At 45.5% G+C, this 24,432-nt stretch overlaps 1 protein-coding gene across 1 annotated transcript in view; it reads left to right on the forward strand.

Moving 5' to 3' along the window:
• The first annotated feature begins 1,202 nt into the window (after nt 1–1,202).
• Nucleotides 1,203–24,432, forward strand: part of stimate (STIM activating enhance) — a 98,815-nt gene continuing 75,585 nt past the window's right edge. The window contains exon 1 of the mRNA XM_072280187.1: nt 1,203–1,427. Coding sequence (XP_072136288.1) covers nt 1,265–1,427 — 163 coding nt within the window. The 5' untranslated portion in view covers nt 1,203–1,264. The remainder of the gene's footprint in view (nt 1,428–24,432) is intronic.

The following is a 24,432-nucleotide window of genomic DNA, read 5'->3' on the forward strand; positions in this document are numbered from 1 at the left end:
TTCATTCTTTATATTCCTCGAGCACCTCATTTACTCCAAGCTGCCTATATTTATTGTAGATATCTCTCTTTTTCCGAACCAAGTTTCCAATATCCCTTGAAAATCATGGCTCTCAAACTTTTAACCTTTCCTTTCAACCTAACAGAAACATAAAGATTCTGTACCCTCAAAATCTCAACTTTAAATGACCACCATTTCTCTATTACATCCCTCCCATAAAACAAATTGTCCCAATCCACTCCTTCTAAGTCCTTTCGCATCTCCTCAAAGTTAGCCTTTCTCCAATCAAAAATCTCAACCCTGGGTCCAGACCTATCCTTCTCCATAATTATATTGAAACTAATGGTATTGTGATCACTGGACCCGAAGTGTTCCCCAACACATACCTCTGTCACCTGCCCTGTCTCATTCCCTAGCAGGAGATCCAGCACTGCCCCTTCTCTAGTTGGTACCTCTATGTATTGCTGCAAAAAACTATGTTGCACACCTTTTACAAACTCCAAACCATCCAGCCCTTTTACAGCAACACACATAAAAGTTGCTGGTGAACATAGCATGCCAGGCAGCATCTCTAGGAAGAGGTACGGTCAACTCAAATCTCTTCACAGGGGCCAGGGATCCAGTGGGGAGTGGACAGGTGGGAATGGCTGAGTGTAGGCTGTGTGAAGGGGTGCTGTGGAAGGAAGGGGTGAGGGGCGAGGGAAGGAAGGGGTGAGGGGGCGAGGGAAGGGTGGGTAGGGTACAGGAGAGGGAGGGGGTGGGCTGGGTGTGGACTTTCAGATCTCTTACTATCTCTTCTTTTAGTTAGTCCTGACGAAGGGTCTCGGCCCGAAACGTCGACTGTACGTCTTCCTAGAGATGCTGCTTGGCCTGCTGCGTTCACCAGCAACTTTGACGTGTGTTGTTTGAATTTCCAGCATCTGCAGATTTCCACATGTTTACAGCCCTCTTACAGAACGGGTTTCCCAGTCTATGTGTGGAAAATTAAAATCTCCCACAATCATTACATTCCCTACAATGTACCACAGCACTAACACCGCCCCGCCCCCACCACACACACACACACACACACACACACACACACACACACACACACACACCCCCAAAAAAAACACAAAAACTACAGTTCCCATAGTTGCCATTGGACTACAATTCCCATGATGCTTCAAACCCACACTACATTTCCCAGAATGGTTAGGGAGACGGCCTAGGGTGGGTGGCCGAAGCCAAGGCCGGGAGTTGGGCAGCCTCCCGACGGGAGACTATGGCGATCGGTGAGCTGTCGCCTGGCTCCATCGCCACCAATCTGAGCGTTCCGGTCGGAACTGCCGGCCGTCCGCGCGGCTGCGAGAATGGCGCCCTGATGGGCAACTTCGGCATGTTCATCCAGGGCTTACTCGGGGTGGTGGCCTTCAGCCTCTTGATGTGTGAGTGTTGGGGGAATAGTGGGAACGGTATGGTGGAGAGGGGTGTACGGGAAGGGGACGGGGGCCAGGGATCTAGTGGGGAGGGGAGGGGAGGGGTGGGAACGGCTAAGTGTAGGCTGTGTGAGGGGGTGCCGGGGAAGGAAGGGATGTGGGGCGAGGGAAGGGTGGGTGGAGTACAGGAGAGAGAGGGGGTGGGCTGGATGTGGAGGGAGGGAGGGAGGAGGTGGGCTGGATGTGGAGGGAGGGAGGGAGGGAGGAGGTGGGCTGGATGTGGAGGGAGGGAGGGAGGGAGGAGGTGGGCTGGATGTGGAGGGAGGGAGGGAGGGAGGAGGTGGGCTGGATAGGGAGGGAGGGGTGGGCTGGATGTGAAAGGAGGGAGGGGTGGGCTGGATGTGAAGGGAGGGAGGGGTGGGCTGGATAGGGAGGGAGGGAGGGAGGGGTGGGCTGGATGTGGAGGGAGGGAGGAGGTGGGCTGGATGTGGAGGGAGGGAGGGAGGGAGGGAGGAGGTGGGCTGGATGTGGAGGGAGGGAGGGAGGGAGGAGGTGGGCTGGATAGGGAGGGAGGGAGGGGTGGGCTGGATGTGAAGGGAGGGAGGGGTGGGCTGGATGTGGAGGGAGGAGGTGGGCTTGGAGCAGAGGGCCTGTTGATGTGTGAGTAGGGGAAGTGGGGTGGTTGGGGGTTTCCTTCAGCCTGATGTGGAAGGGGTTATGGGAAAGTTGAGTGGGAGGGATGGAGGGAACCTTTATCCTTATGATATGTAGGTAGACAAGGGAGGGGTGGCTGAATAGTTTGGTGGCTTGTGGAGGAGGATCATCTTTCTCTGTTTTGGAATGGAAAGACAAATTGTAGACTAGTAAATTTTCAAAATTGGTAGAGTCCTTTGAGTTTGTTTATGGACTGCAGGGTGCTAATGATCAGTTGATAGGGTGAGAATAGTAAGAATGGTAGGAATTTAATCCTGTGGTATGATAAACTTTGGGAGGACTAATCAGGTTGGACATAATGAATGATGATGAATAGAGGGTCCACAGTGTACAAATATCCCTGGAGATGTTAGCACCAGAAGATGTGATGATGAAGCTCTATAAATATTGGTTAGACAGTAGCTGTAGAACTGTGTTTGGTTTTAGTTTTGTAGGAAAGATTTGAGAGGGTTCAGAGGATATTCAGGATGTTGTCTGGGTGGAATATTTGGTGTTATTATTGTCACGTATACTAGGAGACAGTGACATCCACAAAATGCTGGAGTAACTCAGTAAATTAGGCAACATCTGCGGAAAAGAAGAAAGAATTGACATCATCAGTGGAAAAGATCGGTCGACGTTTTGGGCCGGAACGTCGATCGATCTTTTCCACTGATGCTGCCCGACCTGCTGAGTTCCTCCAGCGTGTTGTGAGTGTTGCTTTGACCCCAGCAACTGCAGATTATTTTGTGTTTTGGAGAGAATTGACATTTCAGGCTAAGGCCCTTCACCAGGATACAGTGAAAAGCTTTTGCTCGCATGTGATCCAGACAGATCATTCAGTATTTAATACATCAGGATTAAAAAAAATAAGAGAATGCAAAGCATAGTCTTGCAGTTACAGAGAAAGAGTAGTACGGGTAGTAACATAAAGTGTAATGACATAGGGGTAGATTGGGAGACCAAAAGTTCACTTTTTAGCGTATGACATATAGAGAGGTAGTTACACCCAAGGTGCGGGACACAGGAAACTGGGTGACAGTCAGGAAGGGGAAAAGGCTAAGGAGCCAGTGCAGAGTCCCCCTTGTGACTTTCCCCCTCAACAACGGTATAGCACTTTGGATACTGTTTGGGGAGGATGACCGAACAGGAAAGTCACGGTGGGTGAGTCACTGGCATTGAGTCTGCCTCTGTTACTCAGAAGGGAAGGGTGGTGGGGAGGAGAAGAGGCACACTGTGGTGATAGGGGATTTGTTAGTTAGGGGAACAGACAGGAGGTTCTGTGGGCAAGAATGAGAATCCTGGATAGTATGTTGCTTCCCGGCTGCCAGGGTCCGGGATAAGTCTGATCCGGTACTCAGCATTCTTAAGTGGGAAGCTGAACAACTAGAATTTGTGATCCATGTAGGTACCAATGACGTGGTTTGGATAAGTGACGAGGATTTGCATTGTGAGTTCAGGGAGGTTGCTAGGCTGAAAGGCAGGACCTCCAGAGTTGTGATCTCAGGATTACTACCTGTGCCACATGCTAGTGAGGCCAGAACTAGGAAAATTATAGTTTAATATGTGGCTAAGGAGTTGGTGTAGGAGGGAGGGCATAAGATTTTTCAATCATTGGACTCTCTTCCAGGGAAGGTGGGACTTGTACAGAATAGACGGTATGTACCTGAACTGGACTGGACAAACGGGAAGGTTTGTTAATGCTGCACACTTGAGTTTCAACTAGAGTTACAGGGCACTAGGAACCAGAGTGCCAGAACGGTTAGTGGAGAGGTTGTGGAGGTAGATGTTGGTAAGACCTCGGATAAAGTTAGGAATCAAAAGGTTGAGCACGGGTTGGCTAATGTCCTGAGCTGCATATATTTCAATGCAAGTATCGTAGGGAAGGCAGACAATAGTGTTGAAGGTGAGGTAGCTGGTTTGCAAAAAGATGCAGTGCAGTGAGGAGAGATGTTGATAAGGCAAAATTGCAGTCAATATGATGAGTTACAATGTAAAAGGTGGACAAAATCAAAAGGGTGAATACAGGACTGAAGGTGTTGTATTTGGACGCGTGCAGCATGTGGAATAAGGTAGATGAACTTGCTGCACAGCTACAGGTTGGCAGATATGATGTTGTAGGCATCACTGAATCATGGCTGAAAGAAGTTTATAACTGAAAGCAGGATAAGTATTTTGCATCAGTATGGTGGAAGTTCCAGGTGTCAGGGGTCAAGAAGTATGTGAAGTTATTAGTATTAGAGAGAAGGTTCTTGGGAAAATGAAAAGTCACCTGGACCAGATGGTGAACAGCCCGGAGTTCTGGAAGATGGCTGAAGAGATTGTGGAGGCATTAGTAATGATCTTTCAAAAATCTAGAATGGTTCTGCAAGAATGGAAAATTGCAAATGTCACTCCACTCTTCAAGAATGGAGAGAGACCGAAGAGAAGAAACAATAGGCCAGTTAGTCTGACCTCAGTGGTTGGGAAAATGTAGGAGTCAATAGTTAAGAGTGTGGTTTTGGAGTCCTTGGAGGCACATGATAAAATAGGCCGTAGTCAGCATGGTCTCCTCAAAGGAAAATCTTGCCTGACAAATCCAGTGGAATTCTTTGAAAAAATAACAAGCAGGGTAGACAAAGGAGAATTGGTTAATGTTGTGTACTTGGGTTTTGGGAAAGCCTTTGATAAGGTGCCACACATGACACTGCTTAACAAGCTACAAGCCCATGGGATTACAGGAAAGATTCTTGCTTGGATAAAGCAGTGGCTGACTGGCAGGAGGCAAAGAAAGCCGTTTCTGGTTGGCTGCTGGTGTCCCATAGACCTCTGTGTTGGGACCCAATTCTTTTTACATTAGGGTTAGGGTTAATGACTTGGATGATGGAATTGATGGCTTTGTTGCAAAGTTTGCAGATGATATGAAGATTGGTGGAGGGGCTGGTAGTTTTGAGGAAGTAGGCTATGGAAGGAGGGACAAATTTTAGAGAATGGGCAAAGAAATGGCAGATGGAATACAGTGTTGGGAAGTGTGTGGTCATACACTTTGTTAGAAGAAATGAACGGGTTGACTATTTTCTAAATGGAGAGAGAATACAAAAAAACTGAGATGCAAAGGGACTTGGGAGTCTGTACAGGATTCCCTATAGGTTAATTTGTGGGCTGAGTCTGTGGTGAGGAAGGCAAATGCAATGTTAGCATTCATTTCAAGAGAACTAGAATATAAAAGCAAGGATATAATGTTGAGTCTTATAAAACACTGGTGAGGCCTCAATTAGAGTATTGTGAGCAGTTTTGGGCCCCTTATCTGAGAAAGGGTGTGCTAAAACTGAAGCGGGTTCAAAGGAGGTTCACGAAAATGATTCCAGAATTGAATGGATTTTCATGTAAAGAGCATTTGATGGCTTGGGCCTTTATTTGCTGGAATTCAGAAGAATGAGGGGTGACTTCATTGAAACCGATCAAATGGTTAAAGGCATTGATAGAGTGAATGTGGAGAGGATGTTTCCAGTGCTGGGAGAGACTAAGACCAGAGGACACAGCCTTTAGAATTGAGGAGCATCCTTTCAGAACGAAGATGAGGAGGAAATTCTTTAGCCAGAGAGTGATGAGTCTGAGGAATTCTTTGCCACAGGGAGCTCTGGAGGTCAGGTCTTTATGTATATTTGAGGCAGAGGTTGATATATTCTTGATTAAAACATAGAACATAGAATAGTACAGCTCAGTACAGGCCCTTTGGCCCACAATGTTGTGCAGACCCTCAAACCCTGCCTCCCATATAAGCCCCTACCTTAGATTCCTCCACATACCTGTCTAGTAGTCTCTTAAACTTCACTAGTGTATCTGCCTCCACCACTGACTCAGGCAGTGCATTCCACGCACCAACCACTCTCTGAGTAAAAAAACCTTCCTCTAATATCCCCCTTGAACTTCCCACCCCTTACCTTAAAGCCATGTCCTCTTGTATTGAGCAGTGGTGCCCTGGGGAAGAGGCGCTGGCTATCCACTCTATCTAATCCTCTTATTATCTTGTACACCTCTATCATGTCTCCTGTCATCCTCCTTCCCTTCAAAGAGTAAAGCCCTAGCTCCCTTAATCTCTGATCATAATGCATACTTTCTAAACCAGGCAGCGTCCTGGTAAATCTCCTCTGTACCCTTTCCAGTGCTTCCACATCCTTCCTATAGTGAGGTGACCAGAACTGGACACAATACTCCAAGTGTGGCCTAACCAGAGTTTTATAGAGCTGCATCATTACATCGCAACTCTTAAACTCTATCCCTCAACTTATGAAAGCTAACACCCCATAAGCTTTCTTAACTACCCTATCCACTTGTGAGGCAACTTTCAGGGATCTGTGGACATGTACCCCCAGATCCCTCTGCTCCTCCACACTACCAAGTATCCAATCTGCTCCTCTGTATCTCTGCTGCTACCAGGGGGCCTATAGAATACCCACAGTAGAGTAACTGCTCCCTTCCTGTTCCTGACTTCCAACCATATTGACTCAAAAGAGGATCCTGCTACATTACCCACCCTTTCTGTAGCTGTAATAGTATCCCTGACCAGTAATGCCACCCCTCCTCCCCTTTTTCTGCCCTCTCTATCCCTTTTAAAGCACTGAAATCCAGGAATATTGAGAATCCATTCCTGCCCTGGTGCCAGCCAAGTCTCTGTAATGGCCACTACATCATAATTCCATGTATGTATCCAAGCTCTCAGTTCATCACCTTTGTTCCTGATGCTTCTTGCATTGAGGTACACACATTTCAGCCCTTCTACCTTACTGTCTTTACACCGTTTATTCTGCTTCTCTTTCCTCAAAGCCTCTCTGTATGTTAGATCTGGCTTTACTCCATGCACTTCTTTCACTGCTCTATCGCTCTGGGTCCCATCCCCCTGGCAAATTAGTTTAAACCCTCTCGAACCATGCTAGCAAACCTACCTGCAAGGATATTGCTCCCCCTCGAGTTCAGGTGCAACCCATCCAATCTGTACAGGTCCCACCTTCCCCAGAAGAGATCCCAATGATCTAAAAATCTAAAACCCTGCTCCCTGCACCAACTCCTCAGCCACGCATTCAACTGCCATCTCCTCCAATTCTTACCATCTCTGTCACGTAGCACTGGCAGCAATCCTGAGAACGTCACCCCTGGGGTCCTGTTCTTCAGCCTTCTGCCTAGTTCCCGAAACTCACACTTCAGGACCTCATCCCTCTTCCTGCCTGTGTCGTTGGTCCCAACATGTATCACGACTTCTGGTTGCTTTCACTCTCGTACCAGGATGTCGTGCACCCGGTCAGAGACATCCCCGACCCTGGCACCCGGGAGGCAACAAACCATACGGGTGTCCTTCTCATGTCCACAAAATCTCCTGTCTGCTCCCCTGACTATAGAGTCTCCAATGACGACAGCTCTCCTCTTCTCCGTCCCACCCTTCTGCACCACAGGGTCAGGTTCACACCTGGTCGGTTGTCCCCGCCAACAGTATCCAGGATGGTAAACTTATTATTCAGGGGAATGGCTACAGGGGTGCTCTGCACTACCTGTCTGCTCACCTTCGCTTTCCCCCCTCTGACTGTCACCCAACGACCTGCTTCCCACAGCCTAGGCGTGACTACCTCCCTGTAGCTCTCATCTATGACTGCCTCATTCTCCCTTATGGGTCGAAGGTCATCCAGCTGCTGCTCCAGATTCCTTACACGGTCTTCCAGATCGCCCAGCTGTATGCACTTCTGGCAGATGTGACTTTGCGGGAGAGGGGAGTTCCCCCAAGACTGCCACATCTCACATGAGAGGCACATCACCATCTCAGGAGACATTGTAAAAAGTAACTGTGAGCTAGCTTGTCCTCCGCCTCTTCTTGTCGAAGCCTCTCCAGTCAAAGCCTCAAAGCTTCACTCCTTCACCGGCCCACTCACGCACTGTCCGCTTTAGTCAGAGCATGAAAGGATATGGGGAGAAGGCAGGAGATTTGGGCGAAGAGGAAAATTGGATCAGCCATGATGAAATGGTGGAGCAGATTCGATGAGCCAAATGGCCTAATTCTGCTCATATATCTTATGGTCTTATGGTATGACCGGTCTGATAACGGGATAGAAGCTGTTCTTGAAGTACTGTGTGTACTGTATCTTCCTAATTTGAGTGGAGTTGTGGGAGAAGAGAGATTACTGGGGTAGGAGGGTCTTTGATTGTGTGACAGTCTTCCAGCAGAAAAAACAAGCACTTTGGCTGACCTTGTCCATGCCAACCATCATACCCATCTGAGTTAATCATACTTGTCCATATCTCACTAAACCTTTGCTAAACCACGTATCTGTCCAACTATCTATTAAATGTTGATATTGTACCTGCCTCAACCACTTCCTCTGATGGCTCGGAATACTTTATGGAAAAAGCAAAGTAGAAATGTGTGGTCTTAGGACTGATACATAGGGGTTGGGAATGTAGGGTCCCCAATTATTCAAATCATTCAAGTGTAACAGAAAACAGTTTGGTTCATTTTCAGCAATTTGGCAGAGAGATGCACAAAGGAAAGTTGTTTTAACAAATCAAAGGCAACACATTTCTACTCATTTACAAATACACAGTGGACAAATATCAGATAGTTCAAATAGAGTAGAGATCAGGAGTGGCTGTACCAAATTTGAAGAAATGTCTGCAGTTGACTTCAATGTTGGGTTTTGGAGATGGAGTGGCAGGCAGCTGGGGTCATTGAGACTGAAAACTTGCTGGAGAATAAATCTAGAGAGGTGTTGACATTGAAACTCAAGAATATATAGATGTGCCAGGCAGATCAGGAACATTGAGGGGATGGGGACTCTCCAGATTGACTTATCCAAACCCAGCTTGTCTATTTGAATGAGTCCCATTTACTCACATTTCAGTCATATTCATCTAGACCAATTTTTTCACGCACGAGTTCAGATGCGATTTTTTTCATGCATGAGTTCTAGATTAACATATTTTTACAAGAATTGAATGGGGGTACAAGAGTTGTATGGCGCATCTGAATTCGTGAGTGAAAAAATTAACGCATAGAATGTAAAAGGTTGGCTACCCCGATCTAGACTTTTTCTGTCTCTGTCCTTACCCAAATGTCTTCTAAATCTCGTTATTGTACCTGCCTCAGTTAGTTTCTCTTGTCCACCATACTCTGCATAAAGAAGCTGCCCCTCAAGATCTCTCAAATTTTTCACTTTTCACCTTAAACCTGTGCTCTCAAATTAGCAGTTCCCCTTCCCTGGGAAAAAGGCCATGTGTGCATTCTCTTTGTACTCCAAATTATTTTATACAACTTTATAAGCTCGCCCCTCGGTCTCTATCATCCAAGGAATGAAATTGTAGCCTACTCAACCTCTCCATATAAATCAGGCCCTTGTAAATCTTCTCTGTACTCTTTCCATCAGGAAAAAGATTGCAGAGAAAGAAGGAGGCAGTGTGTCAGAGATCTTTCAACACCCTCTGTACTTTTTTATATGGGATTGGTCACAGCTATTGGCACACTGGCTTTCATCAGTTAGGGCACTGAGTATGGAAGTTGGGATGCTGTGCCGGAAGGGTGGGTTAGAAAGATTGCTAATGACACAAAAGTTGGTGAGGTTACGGCGCAACATCGATAGGATGCAGAACTGGGCTGAGAAGTGGCAGATGGAGTTCAACCCAGATAAGTGTGAAGTGGTTCATTTTGGAAGGTCAAATTTGAAGACAGAATTTCATATTAATGTTAAGACTCTTGACAGTGTGGAGGATCAGCAAGATCTTGGGGTCTATGTCCATGGGACGTTCAAAGCTACTGCGCAGATTGACAGTGTTGTTAAGAAGGTGTACGGTGTGTTGGCCTTCAAGAGCTGTGAGGTAATGTTAAAGCTATATACGACCTTAGTTAGATCCCACTTGGAGTACTGTGTTCAGTTCTGGTCACTCCATTACGGGAAGGATGTGGATACTATAGAGAGAGTGCAGAGGAGATTTACAAGGATGTTGCCTGGATTACAGAACATACCTTATGAGAGTAAGTTGAATTAACTTGACCTTTTCTCCTTGGAGTGTTGGAGGATGAGAGGTGACCTAATAGAGGTGTTTAAGATGATGAGGGGTATTGATCTTGTGGATAACCAGAGGCTTTTCCCCAGGGCTGAAATAACTAACATGAGGGGACATAGTTTTAAGGTGCTTGGAAGTAAGGGGGATGTCAGAGGTAAGTTTTCACACGGAGAGTGGTGGGTGTGCAGAATGCACTGCCAATGAAGGTGGTGGAGGCAGATACAATAGGGTCTTTTAAGAGACTCTTAGATAGGTACATGAAGCTTTGAAAAATAGAGGGCTATGGGGTGGGGAAATTCTGGGCAGCTCCTAGCGTAGGTTACATGGTCGGCACAACACTGTGCCGAAGGGCCTGTAATGTGCTGTAGATTTCTATGTGTCAGTTATATAAGACCATAAAACCATTCAGCCCATCGAGTCCGCTCTCACATTTTATCATGGCTCATTCCAGAACCCATTCAACCCATATTCCTGCCATCTCACCGTATCCCTTGATGCTCCAACCAATCAGGTATCTATCAAGACATCGGTGAGACTACGTTTGGAATATTGTGTACAAGTTCGGTCACCCTGCTGTAGGAAAGATGCCAATAAGCTGAAAGTGCAGTGGAGATTTCTGAGGATGTTGCTCGGACAAGAGGAGTTTCTTTTTTATTTATTCCTTTACGGGATGAGGGCGTCGTCAGCTAAACCACCATTTATTGCCCATCCCTATTTGCCTGAGAAGATGGTGATGAGCTGCCTTCTTGAACCGCTGCAGTCCTTGACAATGAAGGAACTGCGATATCTTTTCAAGTCAGGATGCTGAGTGATTTGGTGGGGGATTTCTAAGTGGTGGTGTTCCCTGGTATCTGCTTTTCTCGTCCTTCTAGATGGTAGTGTTCGTGGGTCTGGAAGGTGCTGCCTTAGGAACTTTGGTGTGTCGTTGCAGTGCATCTTGTAGATAGTACACACTGTTGCAGCTGTTTGTCGATGGTGGAGGGATTGGATGCTTGTGGAAGGGGTAGCAATCAAGTGGGCTGCCTTGTACTGGCTGGTGTTCATCTTCTTGAGTGTTGATGGAGCTGCTCTCATCCAGGCGAGTGGCGAGTATTCCATTACACCCCTGACCTGAGCCTTGTAGATGGCGGACAGGCTTTGGGGAGTCAGGAGGTGAAGTACACATCACAGGATTCCTAGCCTTTGATCTGCTCTGGTAGCCACAATGTTTATATGGCTAGACCAGTTCAGTTTCCTGTCAGTGGTAGCGTCCAGGGTGTTGATTGTAGGGGATTCAGTGATGGTGAGCCCACTGAATGTCAAGAATGATGATTAGAGCCTCTCTTGTTGGAGATGGTCATTGGTTGGCACTTGCCTGGCTCAAATGTTACTTGTCAGCTGAAGCCTGGATATTGTCCAGGTCCTGCTGTATTGAGTTACAGAGAGAGATTGAACAGGTTGGGACTTGAACAAGCTGCCAGAGGAAGTATTTGAGGCAGATACCTTAACATTTAAGTGGCATTGAGACTGATACATGGATAGGAAAGGTTTAGAACAGGGGTTCCCAACCCTTTTTATGTTATGGGCCCCTGATTTAACTGAGGGGTCTGTGGATCCCACATTTGGAAACCCTGGTTTAGGGGGACATGGATGAAAGCTGGGTGCATTCTGTCCGGCCCCGGAGACTCGCCTGTCATAGTGTTTTTGAAAAATAGTAGCGCATCCTCTTTCTTAACATTAACATATACAAGCATATCCGCCTATTTTACGCAGGCCTCCATGATCATTAAGTTCCCACTCACTGGTGAATACTGAAGCAACATATTCATTAAGGGTGGTGATGGAGAGAGTTGCCCCTCAGATTGGAGGCCTGTGGTCAGTGGTGTGTCGGAGGAATTGGTGTTGGTTCCACTGCCTTTGTCATCAATATTGATGATCTGGATGACTGGTGTTAAAGTACTTAACAAGTTTGCGGAAGACACCATCATTGGTGGTATAGTGACCAGTGAAGAAGGTTATCTACGATTATAACAGGATCTAGGTGAACTGGGCCGAGGAATGCAGATTGAATTTAACTCGAAATGTGATGTATTGCGTTTTGGTCAGTTAAACGAGGGCAGGACTTGTACAGTGAATGGCGAAGCCCTGGGGAACATTGTAGAACAGAAAGATCAGCGGGTAGAGGTATATACGTAGAGCAGTTCTCTAAAAATTAGCAACGAGATGGTTAAGAATGTATTTGGCATGATTGCCTTCATCAATCAGGGCATCGAGTGTAGGAGCTAGGACATTTTGCAACTGGATTTTGTGTAGTTCTTACTGTCCAGCTGTAAGAATAATCCCATGAAGCTGTAGAAAATAGTTCCGAGGCTGTGACTGTGACTGGAGGATTCAGTTATGAGGATTGTGTTCTACTTTTGTAGAAGTATAAGGAAGTTGAGAGGAGAACTTAAATCACTGTATAAAATCATGAAGAGTGTGGATAGTCAATCTCTTTCTCAGGGTTGGGGAGTCTAAGACAAAAAGACATAGATTTAAGGCGCTGGGGTAGGGTAGATTCAAAGAAAATCTGAAGGCAAATTTTCCACACCGACATGGTGGGGATATGATCATAATGCCATATAACATCAGAGTAGAGTTAGGCCATTCGGCCCATTGAACTTGATTCTCCCATTCCATCATGGCTGATTTATTATCCCTCTCGACCCATTCTCCTGTCTTCACCCTGTAACCTTTGACACCTTGAATTATCAAGAATTTATCAACCTCCACTTTAAATATACACAATGACTTGGCCTCCACAGCCATGTGTGGCAATGAATTCCACAGGTTCACCACCCTCTGGCTAAAGAAATTCCTCCACACCTCTGTTCTAAAGGGATGCTGCTGTAATCTGAGGCTGTGCCCTCTAGTCCTAACTTCTCCCACTACAGGAAACATCCTCTCCGCACATCCAATGGAACGGATGTTGCAATTACAGTTCAAAGTACATTTATTATCAAAGTAAATATACTATTTAACCAATAAGCCATAAGGTATGGGAGCAGAATTAGGGCTTCTGGTCCATTGGGTCTTCTCCGTCATTTCATCTGGCTGATCCATATTTCCTCTTAGCCCCAATCTCCTGCCTCCCCTCCCCCCCCTTATCCTTTCATGCCCTGACTGATCAAGAATCTATCAACCTCTGCCTTAAATATATGTAAAGACCTGGCCTCCATAGCTGCCTGTGGTAACAAATTCAGCAGATTCACGACTCTTTGGCTAATGAAATCTCCCCCCCACCTCTGTTCTAAAAGGATACCCTCTATTTTGAGGCTGCGTCCTCTGGTCCGAGACACTCCCACCACAGGAAACATGCGTTCCACCTCCGCTCTGCTGAGGTCTCTCATCATTCAATAGGTTTCCTTAGGTCACCCCTCATTCTTCTAAATTCCAGTAAATAGAAGCTCAGAGCCGTCAAACGCTCTTCATATTTCAGGCAGTTTAATCCTGGAATCATTTACAAGAACATCCTTTAAACCCTCTCAGCACATCCTTTCTAAGATGAGGGACCCATAACTGCACACAATACTACAAGTGAGGCCTGAACAGTGCTTTATAAAGTCTCAACATCGCATCCTTGCTTTTATATTCGACGTCTTGAAATGTATGTTAACATTGCATTTGCCTTCTTCACCACAGACTCAACCTGCAAATTAACCTTTAGAGAATTCTGCACAAGGATTCCCAAGTCCCTTTGCATCTCAGTTTTTTGTATTTTGTTGCCATTTGGGAAATAGTCAACTCTTTCATTTCTTCTACCAAAGTGCATGACGATACACTTCCTGAAACTGTATTCCATCTGCCACTTTTTTGCCCGTTCCCCAAATCTGTCTAAGGCCTTCTGTAGCCTCTCCACTTCCTCAAAATTATCTGTCCCTCCATCCATCTTCATATCATCTGTAAACTTTGCAACAAAGCCATCAATTTCATCATCCAAATCGTTGACATATAACGTAAAAAGTATCTGTCTCAACACAGGCCCCTGTGGAACAGTATAAAAGCCAACCAGAAAAAAGGCTCCCTTTGTTCCTACTTTTTGCCCTCTGTCAATCAGTCACTGCTTTATCCATGTTATAACGTTTCCTGTAATACCATGAGCTTGTAGTTTGTTAAGCAGCCTCATGTGTGGCACCTTGTTAAAGGCCTTCTGAAAATCCAAATACACATCAACTGATTCTCCTTTGTCTATTCTGCTTGTTAATTATTCAAAGAATTCCAACAGATTTGTCTGGCAAGATTTTTCCTTGAGGATACCATGCTGCCTTCGAGTACCCCAAAACCATATCGTTAACAATCAACTCCAACATCTTCCCAATCACTGAGGTCAGACCAACTGGCTTATAATTTCTTTTCTTCTGCCTCTGTCCTTTCTTGAAGAGTGGAGTGACATCCGCAATTTTGCAGACTTCCAGAACCATTCCAGAAACTAGTGATCCTTGAAAGATCTTTACTAATGCCTCCAGTAACTCTTCAGCCACCTCTTTCTGAGGTATATATCTCAGGTTGTACACCATCTGGTCCAGTTGACTTATACTTCAGACCTTTATTTCCCAAAAATCCTCTCTCTAGTAGTGGTAACTTCACACGCTTCATAATCCCTGACACCTGAACTTTCACCGTACTGCTAGTATCTTCCACCATTTTCCACTATGTTTAGACTGATGCAAAATATTTATTCAGTTGATCAGCCATTTCTTCGTCCTCCGTGACTACTTCTTCAGCATTGTTTTCCAGCGGTTCAATATCCACCCTCACTTCCATTTATCTGAAAAATGTTTTGGTATCTTCTTTAATATTACTGGCTAGCTTACTTTCATATTCCATCTTTACCTTAATGACTTTTTTAGTTGGCTGCTGTTGGTATTTAAAAGCTTCCCAATCCCCTAACTTCCCACTAATTTTTGGTCTATTATATGCCCTCTCTGTGGCTTTTATGTTGGCTTTGACTTTCCTTGTTCGTCATGATTGTGTCATCTTGCCTTTAGAGTGTATCCCCTAGTGGGCTCAACCATGAGCTGCTGTGAAAAGCCATCTCATAGGCATTCTAGAAATTCCACCTCTTGGAATCCCGCACCAATCTGATTTTCCCAATCTAGCTGCATATTGAAATGACTACTGTAACATTGCCCTTTTGGCATGCATTTTCTATCTCCTGTTGTAACTGTTTGGGGGTCTGTATATAACTCCCATCAGGGTCTTTTTACCCTTGCAATTCCTGAGCTCTATTTACAATGATTCAACACCTTCTGACCCTATGTCACCTCTTTCTAATGATTTACTTTCATTTTTTACCGACAGAGGGAAAGCCATGCCACCCCCTCTGCCTGCCTGCCTATCCTTTCAATACGTTATGTATCTTTGGACATTAAACTCCCAGCTATAATCTTCTTTCAGCCATGATTCAGTGATGTTTACAACGTCATTCTTGCCAATCTGTAACTATGCTACAAGTTCATCTATCTTATTCTGTATACTGTGTGCATTCAAATATAACACCTTTAGTCTGTTATTCACCTTTTTCAATTTTCTCTGCCTTTTACGTTGCAATTCTTCCTGCTGACCACAATTTTGCCCTATCTTCAGCCTCTCCTTGCTAGGAGTCGCACTACACATTGCCTCTGTTTGTAAACTAACTACCTCATCTTCAATACTATCAATCAGGTTCCCATCCCCCTGCCAGATTAGTTAAAATCCACCTGAATGACTCTAGCCAACCTGGCACAAGGATACTGGACACCCTAGGGTTTCCTTTTCTACAGGTCATACCTTCCCCAGAAGAGAGCCCAATGATCCATAAATCTGAACCCCTGCCCCCTGCACCAGCTCCTCAGCCACACATTCACCTGCCAAATTATCCTATTCTTACCCTCACTGGCTCGTGGCAGAGGCAGCAATCCAGCGATAACTATCTTGGAGGTCCTGTTTCTCAGCTTTCTACTAGCTCCCTGAATTTTTTCTTCACCCATGTCATTGGTGCCAAGATGTACCAAGACTTCTGGCTGCTCACCCTCGCCCTTGAGAATGCAATGGACATTGTCTAAGACATCCCTGATCCTGACACTAGCGAGGCAGCATACAATCCGGGTGTCTGTATCGTACCAACAGAACCCTCTCTCTGTTCCTCTGACTAAGGAATATCCTATCAGCACTACAGTCCTCTTCACCTTTCTGCTGTTAAGTGCCACAGCACGAGACTCATTGCCAGAGACCCAGTCGCTGTGGCTCCCTCCTGGTAGATTGTTGCCCCTCAATAGTGTCTAAAGTTGTATACTTATTATTAAGGGGAAGGGCCACAGTGTACTCTGCACTGGTTGAGCACTTCCCCTCTTTCTCCTGACAGTTACCTAGCTACCTGTGTCCTCAAGCTAGGGGTGACTACCTCCCTGTAGTTTCTGTCTCAGCTCCTGAACTCGGGCTTAAAGTTGATGACCTGGAATCTGAGCTTCAAACACTGTGGCACATCAGGGAGGGGGAGAGTTACCTGGATTCTCTGTTTCAGGAGGTAGTCACACCCTGTAGATTAGCTGCCTCAAATTCGGTCTGTGGTCAGGGACAAGAGGGTGTGACTGCAAGTGAGGTGGGTAGTGGGATCCAAGGGACAGTGCTGGAGGAGCCTCAGCCCTTGAGCTTGTCCAACAGGTCTGAGATTCTTGCTCCCTGTGTGGATGAGAGGGGGGGCTGTAGGAAGGATGAGCAGCCTAACTGTGGCACTGTAGTTCAGTGAGCCATTCAAGAGGGGAGAGAGAAGAGAAATAGAGTGGTAATTCGGGATAGTGTAGTCAGGGAAATAGACAGAGTTCTTTGTTGTGAGGATAGAGCATCCTGAAGGCTGTGTTGCCTGCCTGGTGCCCAGGTTCAGACACCTTATTTGAGCTGCAGAGGAATTTGCAGTGGGAGGGGAAAGATCTAGTTGTTGCGGCATGGTCCATGTGGGTACCAGAGACATGGGTAGAATGAGGAAAGAGGTTCTACTGAGAGAATTTGAGCAGCTGGGGACTAAATTAAAAAAGCAGAAACAAAAAGGTGGTAATCTCTGTATTACTACCTGAACTATGTGCAAATTGGCATAGAGTCAAGAAGATAAGAAAGCTAAGTGCATGGCTGAAGAATTGGTGAGGGAGAAGTGGGTTTGAATTGATGGGAAATTGGCACCAGTATTGGGGAAGGAGAGAGCTGTACCAATGGACCGGCTCCACCTAAACCGTGATGGGACCTGGATCCTAACGAATCGCTTAACTAAGGTTGTGGATAAGGCTTTAAACGAAACAGTGGGGGGAGGGTTGATTCAACAGATTGGAGAAGTATGGATAAAGATAAAGCAAAAGATAAAAAAAGAGAACAGTAAGAGCAAAGTGAAGAAAAGTCAAGTGCCAAAGAGTAAAAGATTACAAGATTTGAAAAGCACAATGAGTGTAAGGGCAATTTATTTCAGTGCCTGCAGTATTTGAAGCAAGATCAGTGAGCTTGTGGCACAAATCAGTACAAAGGGATATGATTTAGAGACCATTGCAGAGACATGGTTGCATGGTGGAGAGGATTGGGAATTGAATGTCCAAGGATATCAGGTAATACTGAAGAATATGCAAGAATGAAAGGGAGGTGGGGTAGCGCTCTTAATTAAAGGTGAGATCAGGGTGATAATGATAGATGATATAAGATTTAAGGAGCAGAATGGTGAATCCATCTAGGTAGAGATTAGGAATAGTAAAAGGGAAAAAGGCAAAGCATGTGCTACCAGACCGCGAGGAAACGATATGTTTTGGCGATATGAAACAATATGAGTCAGCTGCACATTTCCTCATTTCCTGTCACGCACTGTTGAACTTGAAATAACCTACCAAGTCATACCAAATAACACATATATATAGTAAAAGCAGGAATGATATGATAAATACACAGCCTATATAAAGTAGAAATAATGCATGTACAGTGTAGTTTCACTTAACGGAATCGGGAAGATTAAACCAAAACCGATTTGTAGAAAAAAAAATCAGCAGGTACACACATGCACATCATGTATGCACATGTCATGCATGCGCACACGGGTGCCCACGCAAGGCTTCATGGTCATGGTAGTCTTTCTCGGGGTAAACACAAGCGTCCCGTATTTGGGAGTGAGAAAGTTGGCAACCCTACTTGAACGCCCACCCCTGTCGGTCAGTCCGCAAGAATATTGTCAATATTAAACCGGTCTGCAGTGCTAAAAAGGTTGGGGACCCCTGCCTTAAATGCACCCAATAACTTGGCCTCCACAACCGCTTGTGGCAACAAATTCCACAGCTTTACCACCCTCTGACTAAATTACTTTCTCCACATCTCTGTTCTAACTGGACATCCTTCAATCCTGAAGACATGCCCTCTTGTGCTAGACTCCCATACCATGTGAAATAACTTGGCCATATCTAATCTGTTCAGGTTTTTTAACATTCGGAATGTTTCATAGAAATATAGAAAAACTTACAGCACAATACAGGCCCTTCGGCCCACAATGCTTTGCCGAACATGTACTTACTTTAGAAATTACCTAGGGTTACCCATTGTCCTCTATTTTTCTCAGCTCCATGTACCTATCCAGGAGTCTCTCAAAAGACCCTATCGTATCCACCTCCACCACTATCACCGGCAGCCCATTCCATGCACTCACCACTCTCTGCGTAAAAAAACTTACCCCTGACATCTCCTCTGTAGTACTTGCAAGCATCTTAAAACTGTGCCCTCTCGTGTTAGCCATTTCAGCCCTGGGAAAATGCCTCTGACTATCCACACAATCAATGCCTTTCATTATCTTGTACACCTCTATCAGATCACCTCTCATCCTGCATCGCTCCAAGGAGAAAAGGTCGAGTTCACTCAACCTATTCTCATAAGGCATGCTTGTAAATCTCCTCTGCACCCTTTCTATAGTTTCCATATCCTTCCGGTAATGGGGTGACCAGAACTGAGCACAGTACTCCAAGTGGGGTCTGACCAGGCTCCTATATAGCTGTAACATTACCTCTCGGCTCTTAAACTCAATCCCATGGTTGATGAAGGCCAATGCACCGTATGCCTTCTTAACCACAGAGTCAACCTGTGTAGCAGCTTTGAGTGTCCTATGGACTCAGACCCCAAGATCCCTCTGATCCTCCACACTGCCAAGAGTCTTACCATTAATACTATATTTTGCCATCATATTTGACTTACCAAAATGAACCACCTCACACTTATCTCGGTTGAACTCCATCTGCCATTTCTCAGCCCTGTTTTGCATCCTATCAGTGTCCGGCTGTAACCTCTGACAGCCCTCCACCCTATCCACAACACCTCCAACCTTTGTGTCATCAGAAAATTTACTAACCCATCCCTCCATTTCCTCATCCAAGTTATTTATAAAAATCACAAAGAGTAGGGGTCCCAGAACAGATCCCTGAGGCACGCCACCGATCTCCATGCAGAATATGACTCATCTACAACCACTCTTTGCCTTCTGTGAGCAAGCCAACTCTGGATCCACAAAGCAAGGTATCCTTGGATCCCATGCCTCCTTACTTCTCAATAAGCCTTGCATGGGGTACCTTATCAAATGCCTTGCTGAAATCCATATACAATACACCTACTGCTCTACCTTCATCAATGTGTTTAGTCACATCCTCAGAAAATTCAATCAGGCTCATAAGGCATGACCTGCCTTTGACAAAGCCATGTTGACTATTGCTAATCATATGCCTCTCCAAATCCATCAACTTACCAACCACTGAATTCAGGCTCACTGGTCTATTATTTCCTGGGCTATCTCTACTCCTTTTCTTGAATAAGGGAACAACATCTGCAACCCTCCAATCCTCTGGAACCTCTCCTGACCCATTGATGTTGCAAAGGACATTGCCAAAGGCTCAGCAATATCCTCCTTCACCTCCCACAGTGGCCTGGGGTACATCTCATCTGGTCCCGGAGACTTATCCAACTTGATGCTTTCCAAAAGCTTCAGCACATCCTCTTTCTTAATGTCTATATGCTCAAGCTTTTCAATCTGCTGTAAGTTATCTCTACAATCACCAAGATCCTTTTCCATAGTGAATACTGAAGCAAAGTATTCATTAAGTGTCTCTGCTGTTTCCTCCGGTTCCATACACACTTTTCCACTGTCACACTGGATTGGTCCTATTCTCTTACGTCTTATCCTCTTGCTCTTCACCTTCTTACAGAGTGCCTTGGGGTTTTCTTTAATCCTGCTCACCAAGGCCTTCTCATGGCCCCTTCTGGCTGTCCTAATTTCATTCTTAAGCTCCTTCCTGCTGGCCTTATAATCTTCTAGATCTCTATCATTACCTCTATCATTAAAGGTTTTTGAACCTTTCATAAGCTTTTCTTTTCTTCTTGACTAGACTTTCAACAGCCTTTATACACCATGGTTCCTGTACCCTACCATCCTTTCCCTGTCTCATTGGAACGTACCTATGCAGAATACCACACAAATATCCCCTGAACATTTGCCACAATTCTGCTGTACATTTCCCTGAGAACATCTGTTCCCAATTATAGTTTCCAAATTCCTGCCTGATAGCTTCATATTTCCCCTTACTCCAATTAAATACTTTCCTAACTTGTCTGTTCCTATCCCTCTCCAGTGCTATGGTATAGAATTGTGATCACTATCTCCAAAATGCTCTCCCACTGAGAGACCTGACACCTGACCAGGTTCATTTCCAATACCAGATTAAGTACAGCCTCTCCTCTTGTAGGCTTATCTACATATTCTGTCAGGAAACATTCCTGAACACACCGAGCAAACTCCACTCCATTTGAACCCCTTGCTGTAGGGAGATGCCAATCAATATCAGAGAAATTAAAATCTCCCACCACGACAACCTTGTTATTATTACACCTTTCCTGAATCTGTCTCCTTATCTGCTCCTCGATATCCCTGTTACTGTTGGGTGGTCTACAAAAAAACACCCAGTAGAGTTATTGACCCCTTCCTGTTTCTAACTTCCACCCACAGAGACTCTATAGACAATCCCTCCATGACTTCCTTCTTTTCTGCAGCCGTGACACTATCTCTGATTAGCAGTGCCACGCCCCCACCTCTTTTGCCTCCCTCCCTGTCCTTTCTGAAACATCTAAAGCCTGGCACTCTAAGTAACCGTTCCTGCCCCTGAGCCATCCAAGACTTTGTAATGGCCACAACTCATAGCTCTAAGTACTGATCCACGCTCTAAGCTCATCCGCTTTGTTCATAATACTCCTTGCATTAAAATAGACACATCTCAACCCATCAGTCTGAGCATGTCCCTTCTCTATCACCTGCCTATCCTCCCTTTTGCTCTGTCTCCAAGCTTTCTCTATTTGTGAGCCAACCTCCCTTTCCTCCGTCTCTTCAGTTCGGTTCCCACCAACCCCTCCCCCCCCCAGCAATTCTTGTTTAAGTTCTCCCCAATAGCCTTAGCAAACCTCCCTGCCAGGATATTGGTCCCCTTCGGATTCAAGTGCAATCCATCCTTTTTGTACAGGTCACTCCTGTCCCAAAAGAGGTCCCAATCATCCAGAAATCTGAATCCCTGCCCCCTGCTCCAATCCCTCAGCCACGCATTTATCCTCCACCTCACTCTATTTTAATGCTCACTGTCGCGTGGCATGGGCAGTACTTCCAAGATTACCACCTTTGAGGTCTTGCTTCTCAACTTTCTTCCTAACTTTCCTACCCATGTCGTTGGTACCAATATATACCACGACCTCTGGCTGTTCACCTTCCCACTTCAGGATATTGTGGACGTGATCAGAAACATACCGGACCCTGGCACCTGGGAGGCAAACTACCATTCATGTTTCTTTCCTGTGTCCACAGAATCGTCTGTCTCACCCCTTAACTATAGAGTCCCGTATTACTGCTGCCTTCTTCCTTTCCCTGTCCTGAACCGCAGGGCCAGACTCTGTGCCGGTACTTATTGTTAAGGGGGACAGCCACAGGGGTACTCTCTGGTATCTGACTCTTGCCCTTTCCTCTCCTGGCTGTTACCCAGTTACCTGTCTCCCGAAGCCCCGGTGTGACTACTTGCCTATAGCTCCTCTCTATAACCTCCTCACTTTCCCAGGCCAGACGAAGGTCTTCAAACTGCATCTCCAGTTTCCTAATGCAGTCCCTAAAGAGCTGCAGCTCGACACACCTGGCGCAGATGTGGCCTTCCGGGAGGCTGGAAGTCTTCTGGACTTCCCACATCTGACACCCAGTACAGAACACTGGCCTCACAGACATACCTCCTGTTTCTATTCTTCACAGGTAACCTACCTGGCCTTGACCTTATATCATTGAAGCCCCATTGAGCCAAAGCCCTCCTACTCTGATTCTTTTTACTCCATCGCCCAGTTCTCCGATGCCCACTCTATAAAACTGTCTCCTTTTAACCTCTTCACGATGGTCTAACTCGCTGACATCCACACGCTGGTGCAGCCGTCCCTGGATCCCTCATTTCTATGAGATCACCCCTAATCCTCCTGAACTCCAGGGAATACAGCTCAAGAGCTGCCAGACGTTCCTCAGACAGTAACCCTTTCATTCCTGAAATCATTCTTGTGAATCTTCTCTGAAGTCTCTCCAATGACAGTACTTCCTTTCTAAAATAAGGAGTCCAAAACTGCACACAATACTCCAAGTGTGGTCTCATGAGTGCCTTAGAGCCTCAACATCACATCCCAGCTCTTATATTCTATACCTCTAGAAATGAATGCCAACATTGCATTTGCCTTCTTCACCACCAACTCAACCTGGAGGTTAACCTTTAGGGTATCCTGCACAAGGCCTCCCAAGTCCCTTTGCATCTCTGCATTTTGAATTCACCCCCATCTAAATAATAGTCTGCCCATTTATTTCTTCCACCAAAGTGCATGACCATACACTTTCCAATATTGTATTTCATTTGCCACTTCTTTGCCCATTCCCCTAAGCTATCCAAGTCTCTGCAGGCTCTCTGTTTCCTCAACACTACCCGCTCCTCCACCTTTCTTTGTATTATCAGTAAATTTAGCCACAAATCCATTAATACCGTATGTCCAAATCATTGATATACATTGCAAAAAGCAGCTGTCCTAACACTGACCCCTATGGAACTCCACTGGTAACCGGCAGCCAGCCAGAATAGGATGCCTTTATTCCCACTCTCTGTTTTCTGCCAACCAGCCAATGTTCCACCTATGTTAGTAATTCCCCTTTAGTTCCACGGGCTCTTATCTTGCTAAGCAGCCTCATGAATGGCACCTTGTCAAATACCTTCTGAAAATCCAAGTACACCACATCTACTGCATCTCCTTTGTCCACCCTGCTTGTAACCTGATGTCAGGCTAACAGGTCTATAGTTTCCTTTCTGCTGCCTCCCACCCTTCTTAAATAGCGGAGTAATATTTGCAATTTTCCAGTCATCCAGTACAATGCCAGAATCTATTGATTCTTAAAAGATCTTTGTTAATGTTTCCGCAATCTCTCCAGCTACTTCCTTCAGAACCCGAGGGTGCATTCCATCAGGTCCAGGAGATTTATCTACCCTCAGACCATTAAGCTTCCTGAGCACCTTCTCAGTCGTAATTTTCATTACACATGCTTCACTTCCCTGACACTCTTGAACGTCCAGTATAGAGATGTCTTTCACTGTGAAGAATGATGCAAAATACATATTCAGTTCCTCTGCCATCTCTGTGTCTCTCATTACAATATCTCCAGCAACATTTTCTATTGGTTCTATATCTACCCTCAACTCTCTTTTACCCTTTATATACTTAGAGAGTAGAGCACTGGGCTAAGCATACACCCCTGAGGTATACCAGTGTTGATCGTCAGCGAGGAGGAGATGTTATCACCAATCCACAGATTGTAGTCTTCTGGTTGGGAAGTTGAGGATCCAATTGCAGAGGGAGGTACAGAGGCCCAGGTTCTGCAACTACTCAATCAGGATTGTGGGAATGATCGTATTAAATGCTGAGCTATAGTCGATGAACAGCATCTGGACGTAGGTGTTTGTGTTGTCCGGATGGTCTAAAGCTGTGTGAAGAGGCATTGAGATTGCATCTGTCATTGACTTATTGTGGCGATAGACAAATTGCAATGTGTCCAGGTCCTTGCTGAGTCATGAGCAACCTCTCAAAGCATTTCATTACTGTAGATGTGCTACTGGCGATAGTCATTATGTAAACGTAAATTTGCTGGATCAAATAACGACAGCACAAAAAGATCGTTACTTATCTTTTCACCCATTTATTTCTTTGAGCTCAGCCAGCGAATGAACTTGGAACCGACATCGGAGAGAGA

Source organism: Mobula birostris, chromosome 16 (assembly GCF_030028105.1).
Source record: "Mobula birostris isolate sMobBir1 chromosome 16, sMobBir1.hap1, whole genome shotgun sequence".
Taxonomy (NCBI): domain Eukaryota; kingdom Metazoa; phylum Chordata; class Chondrichthyes; order Myliobatiformes; family Myliobatidae; genus Mobula; species Mobula birostris.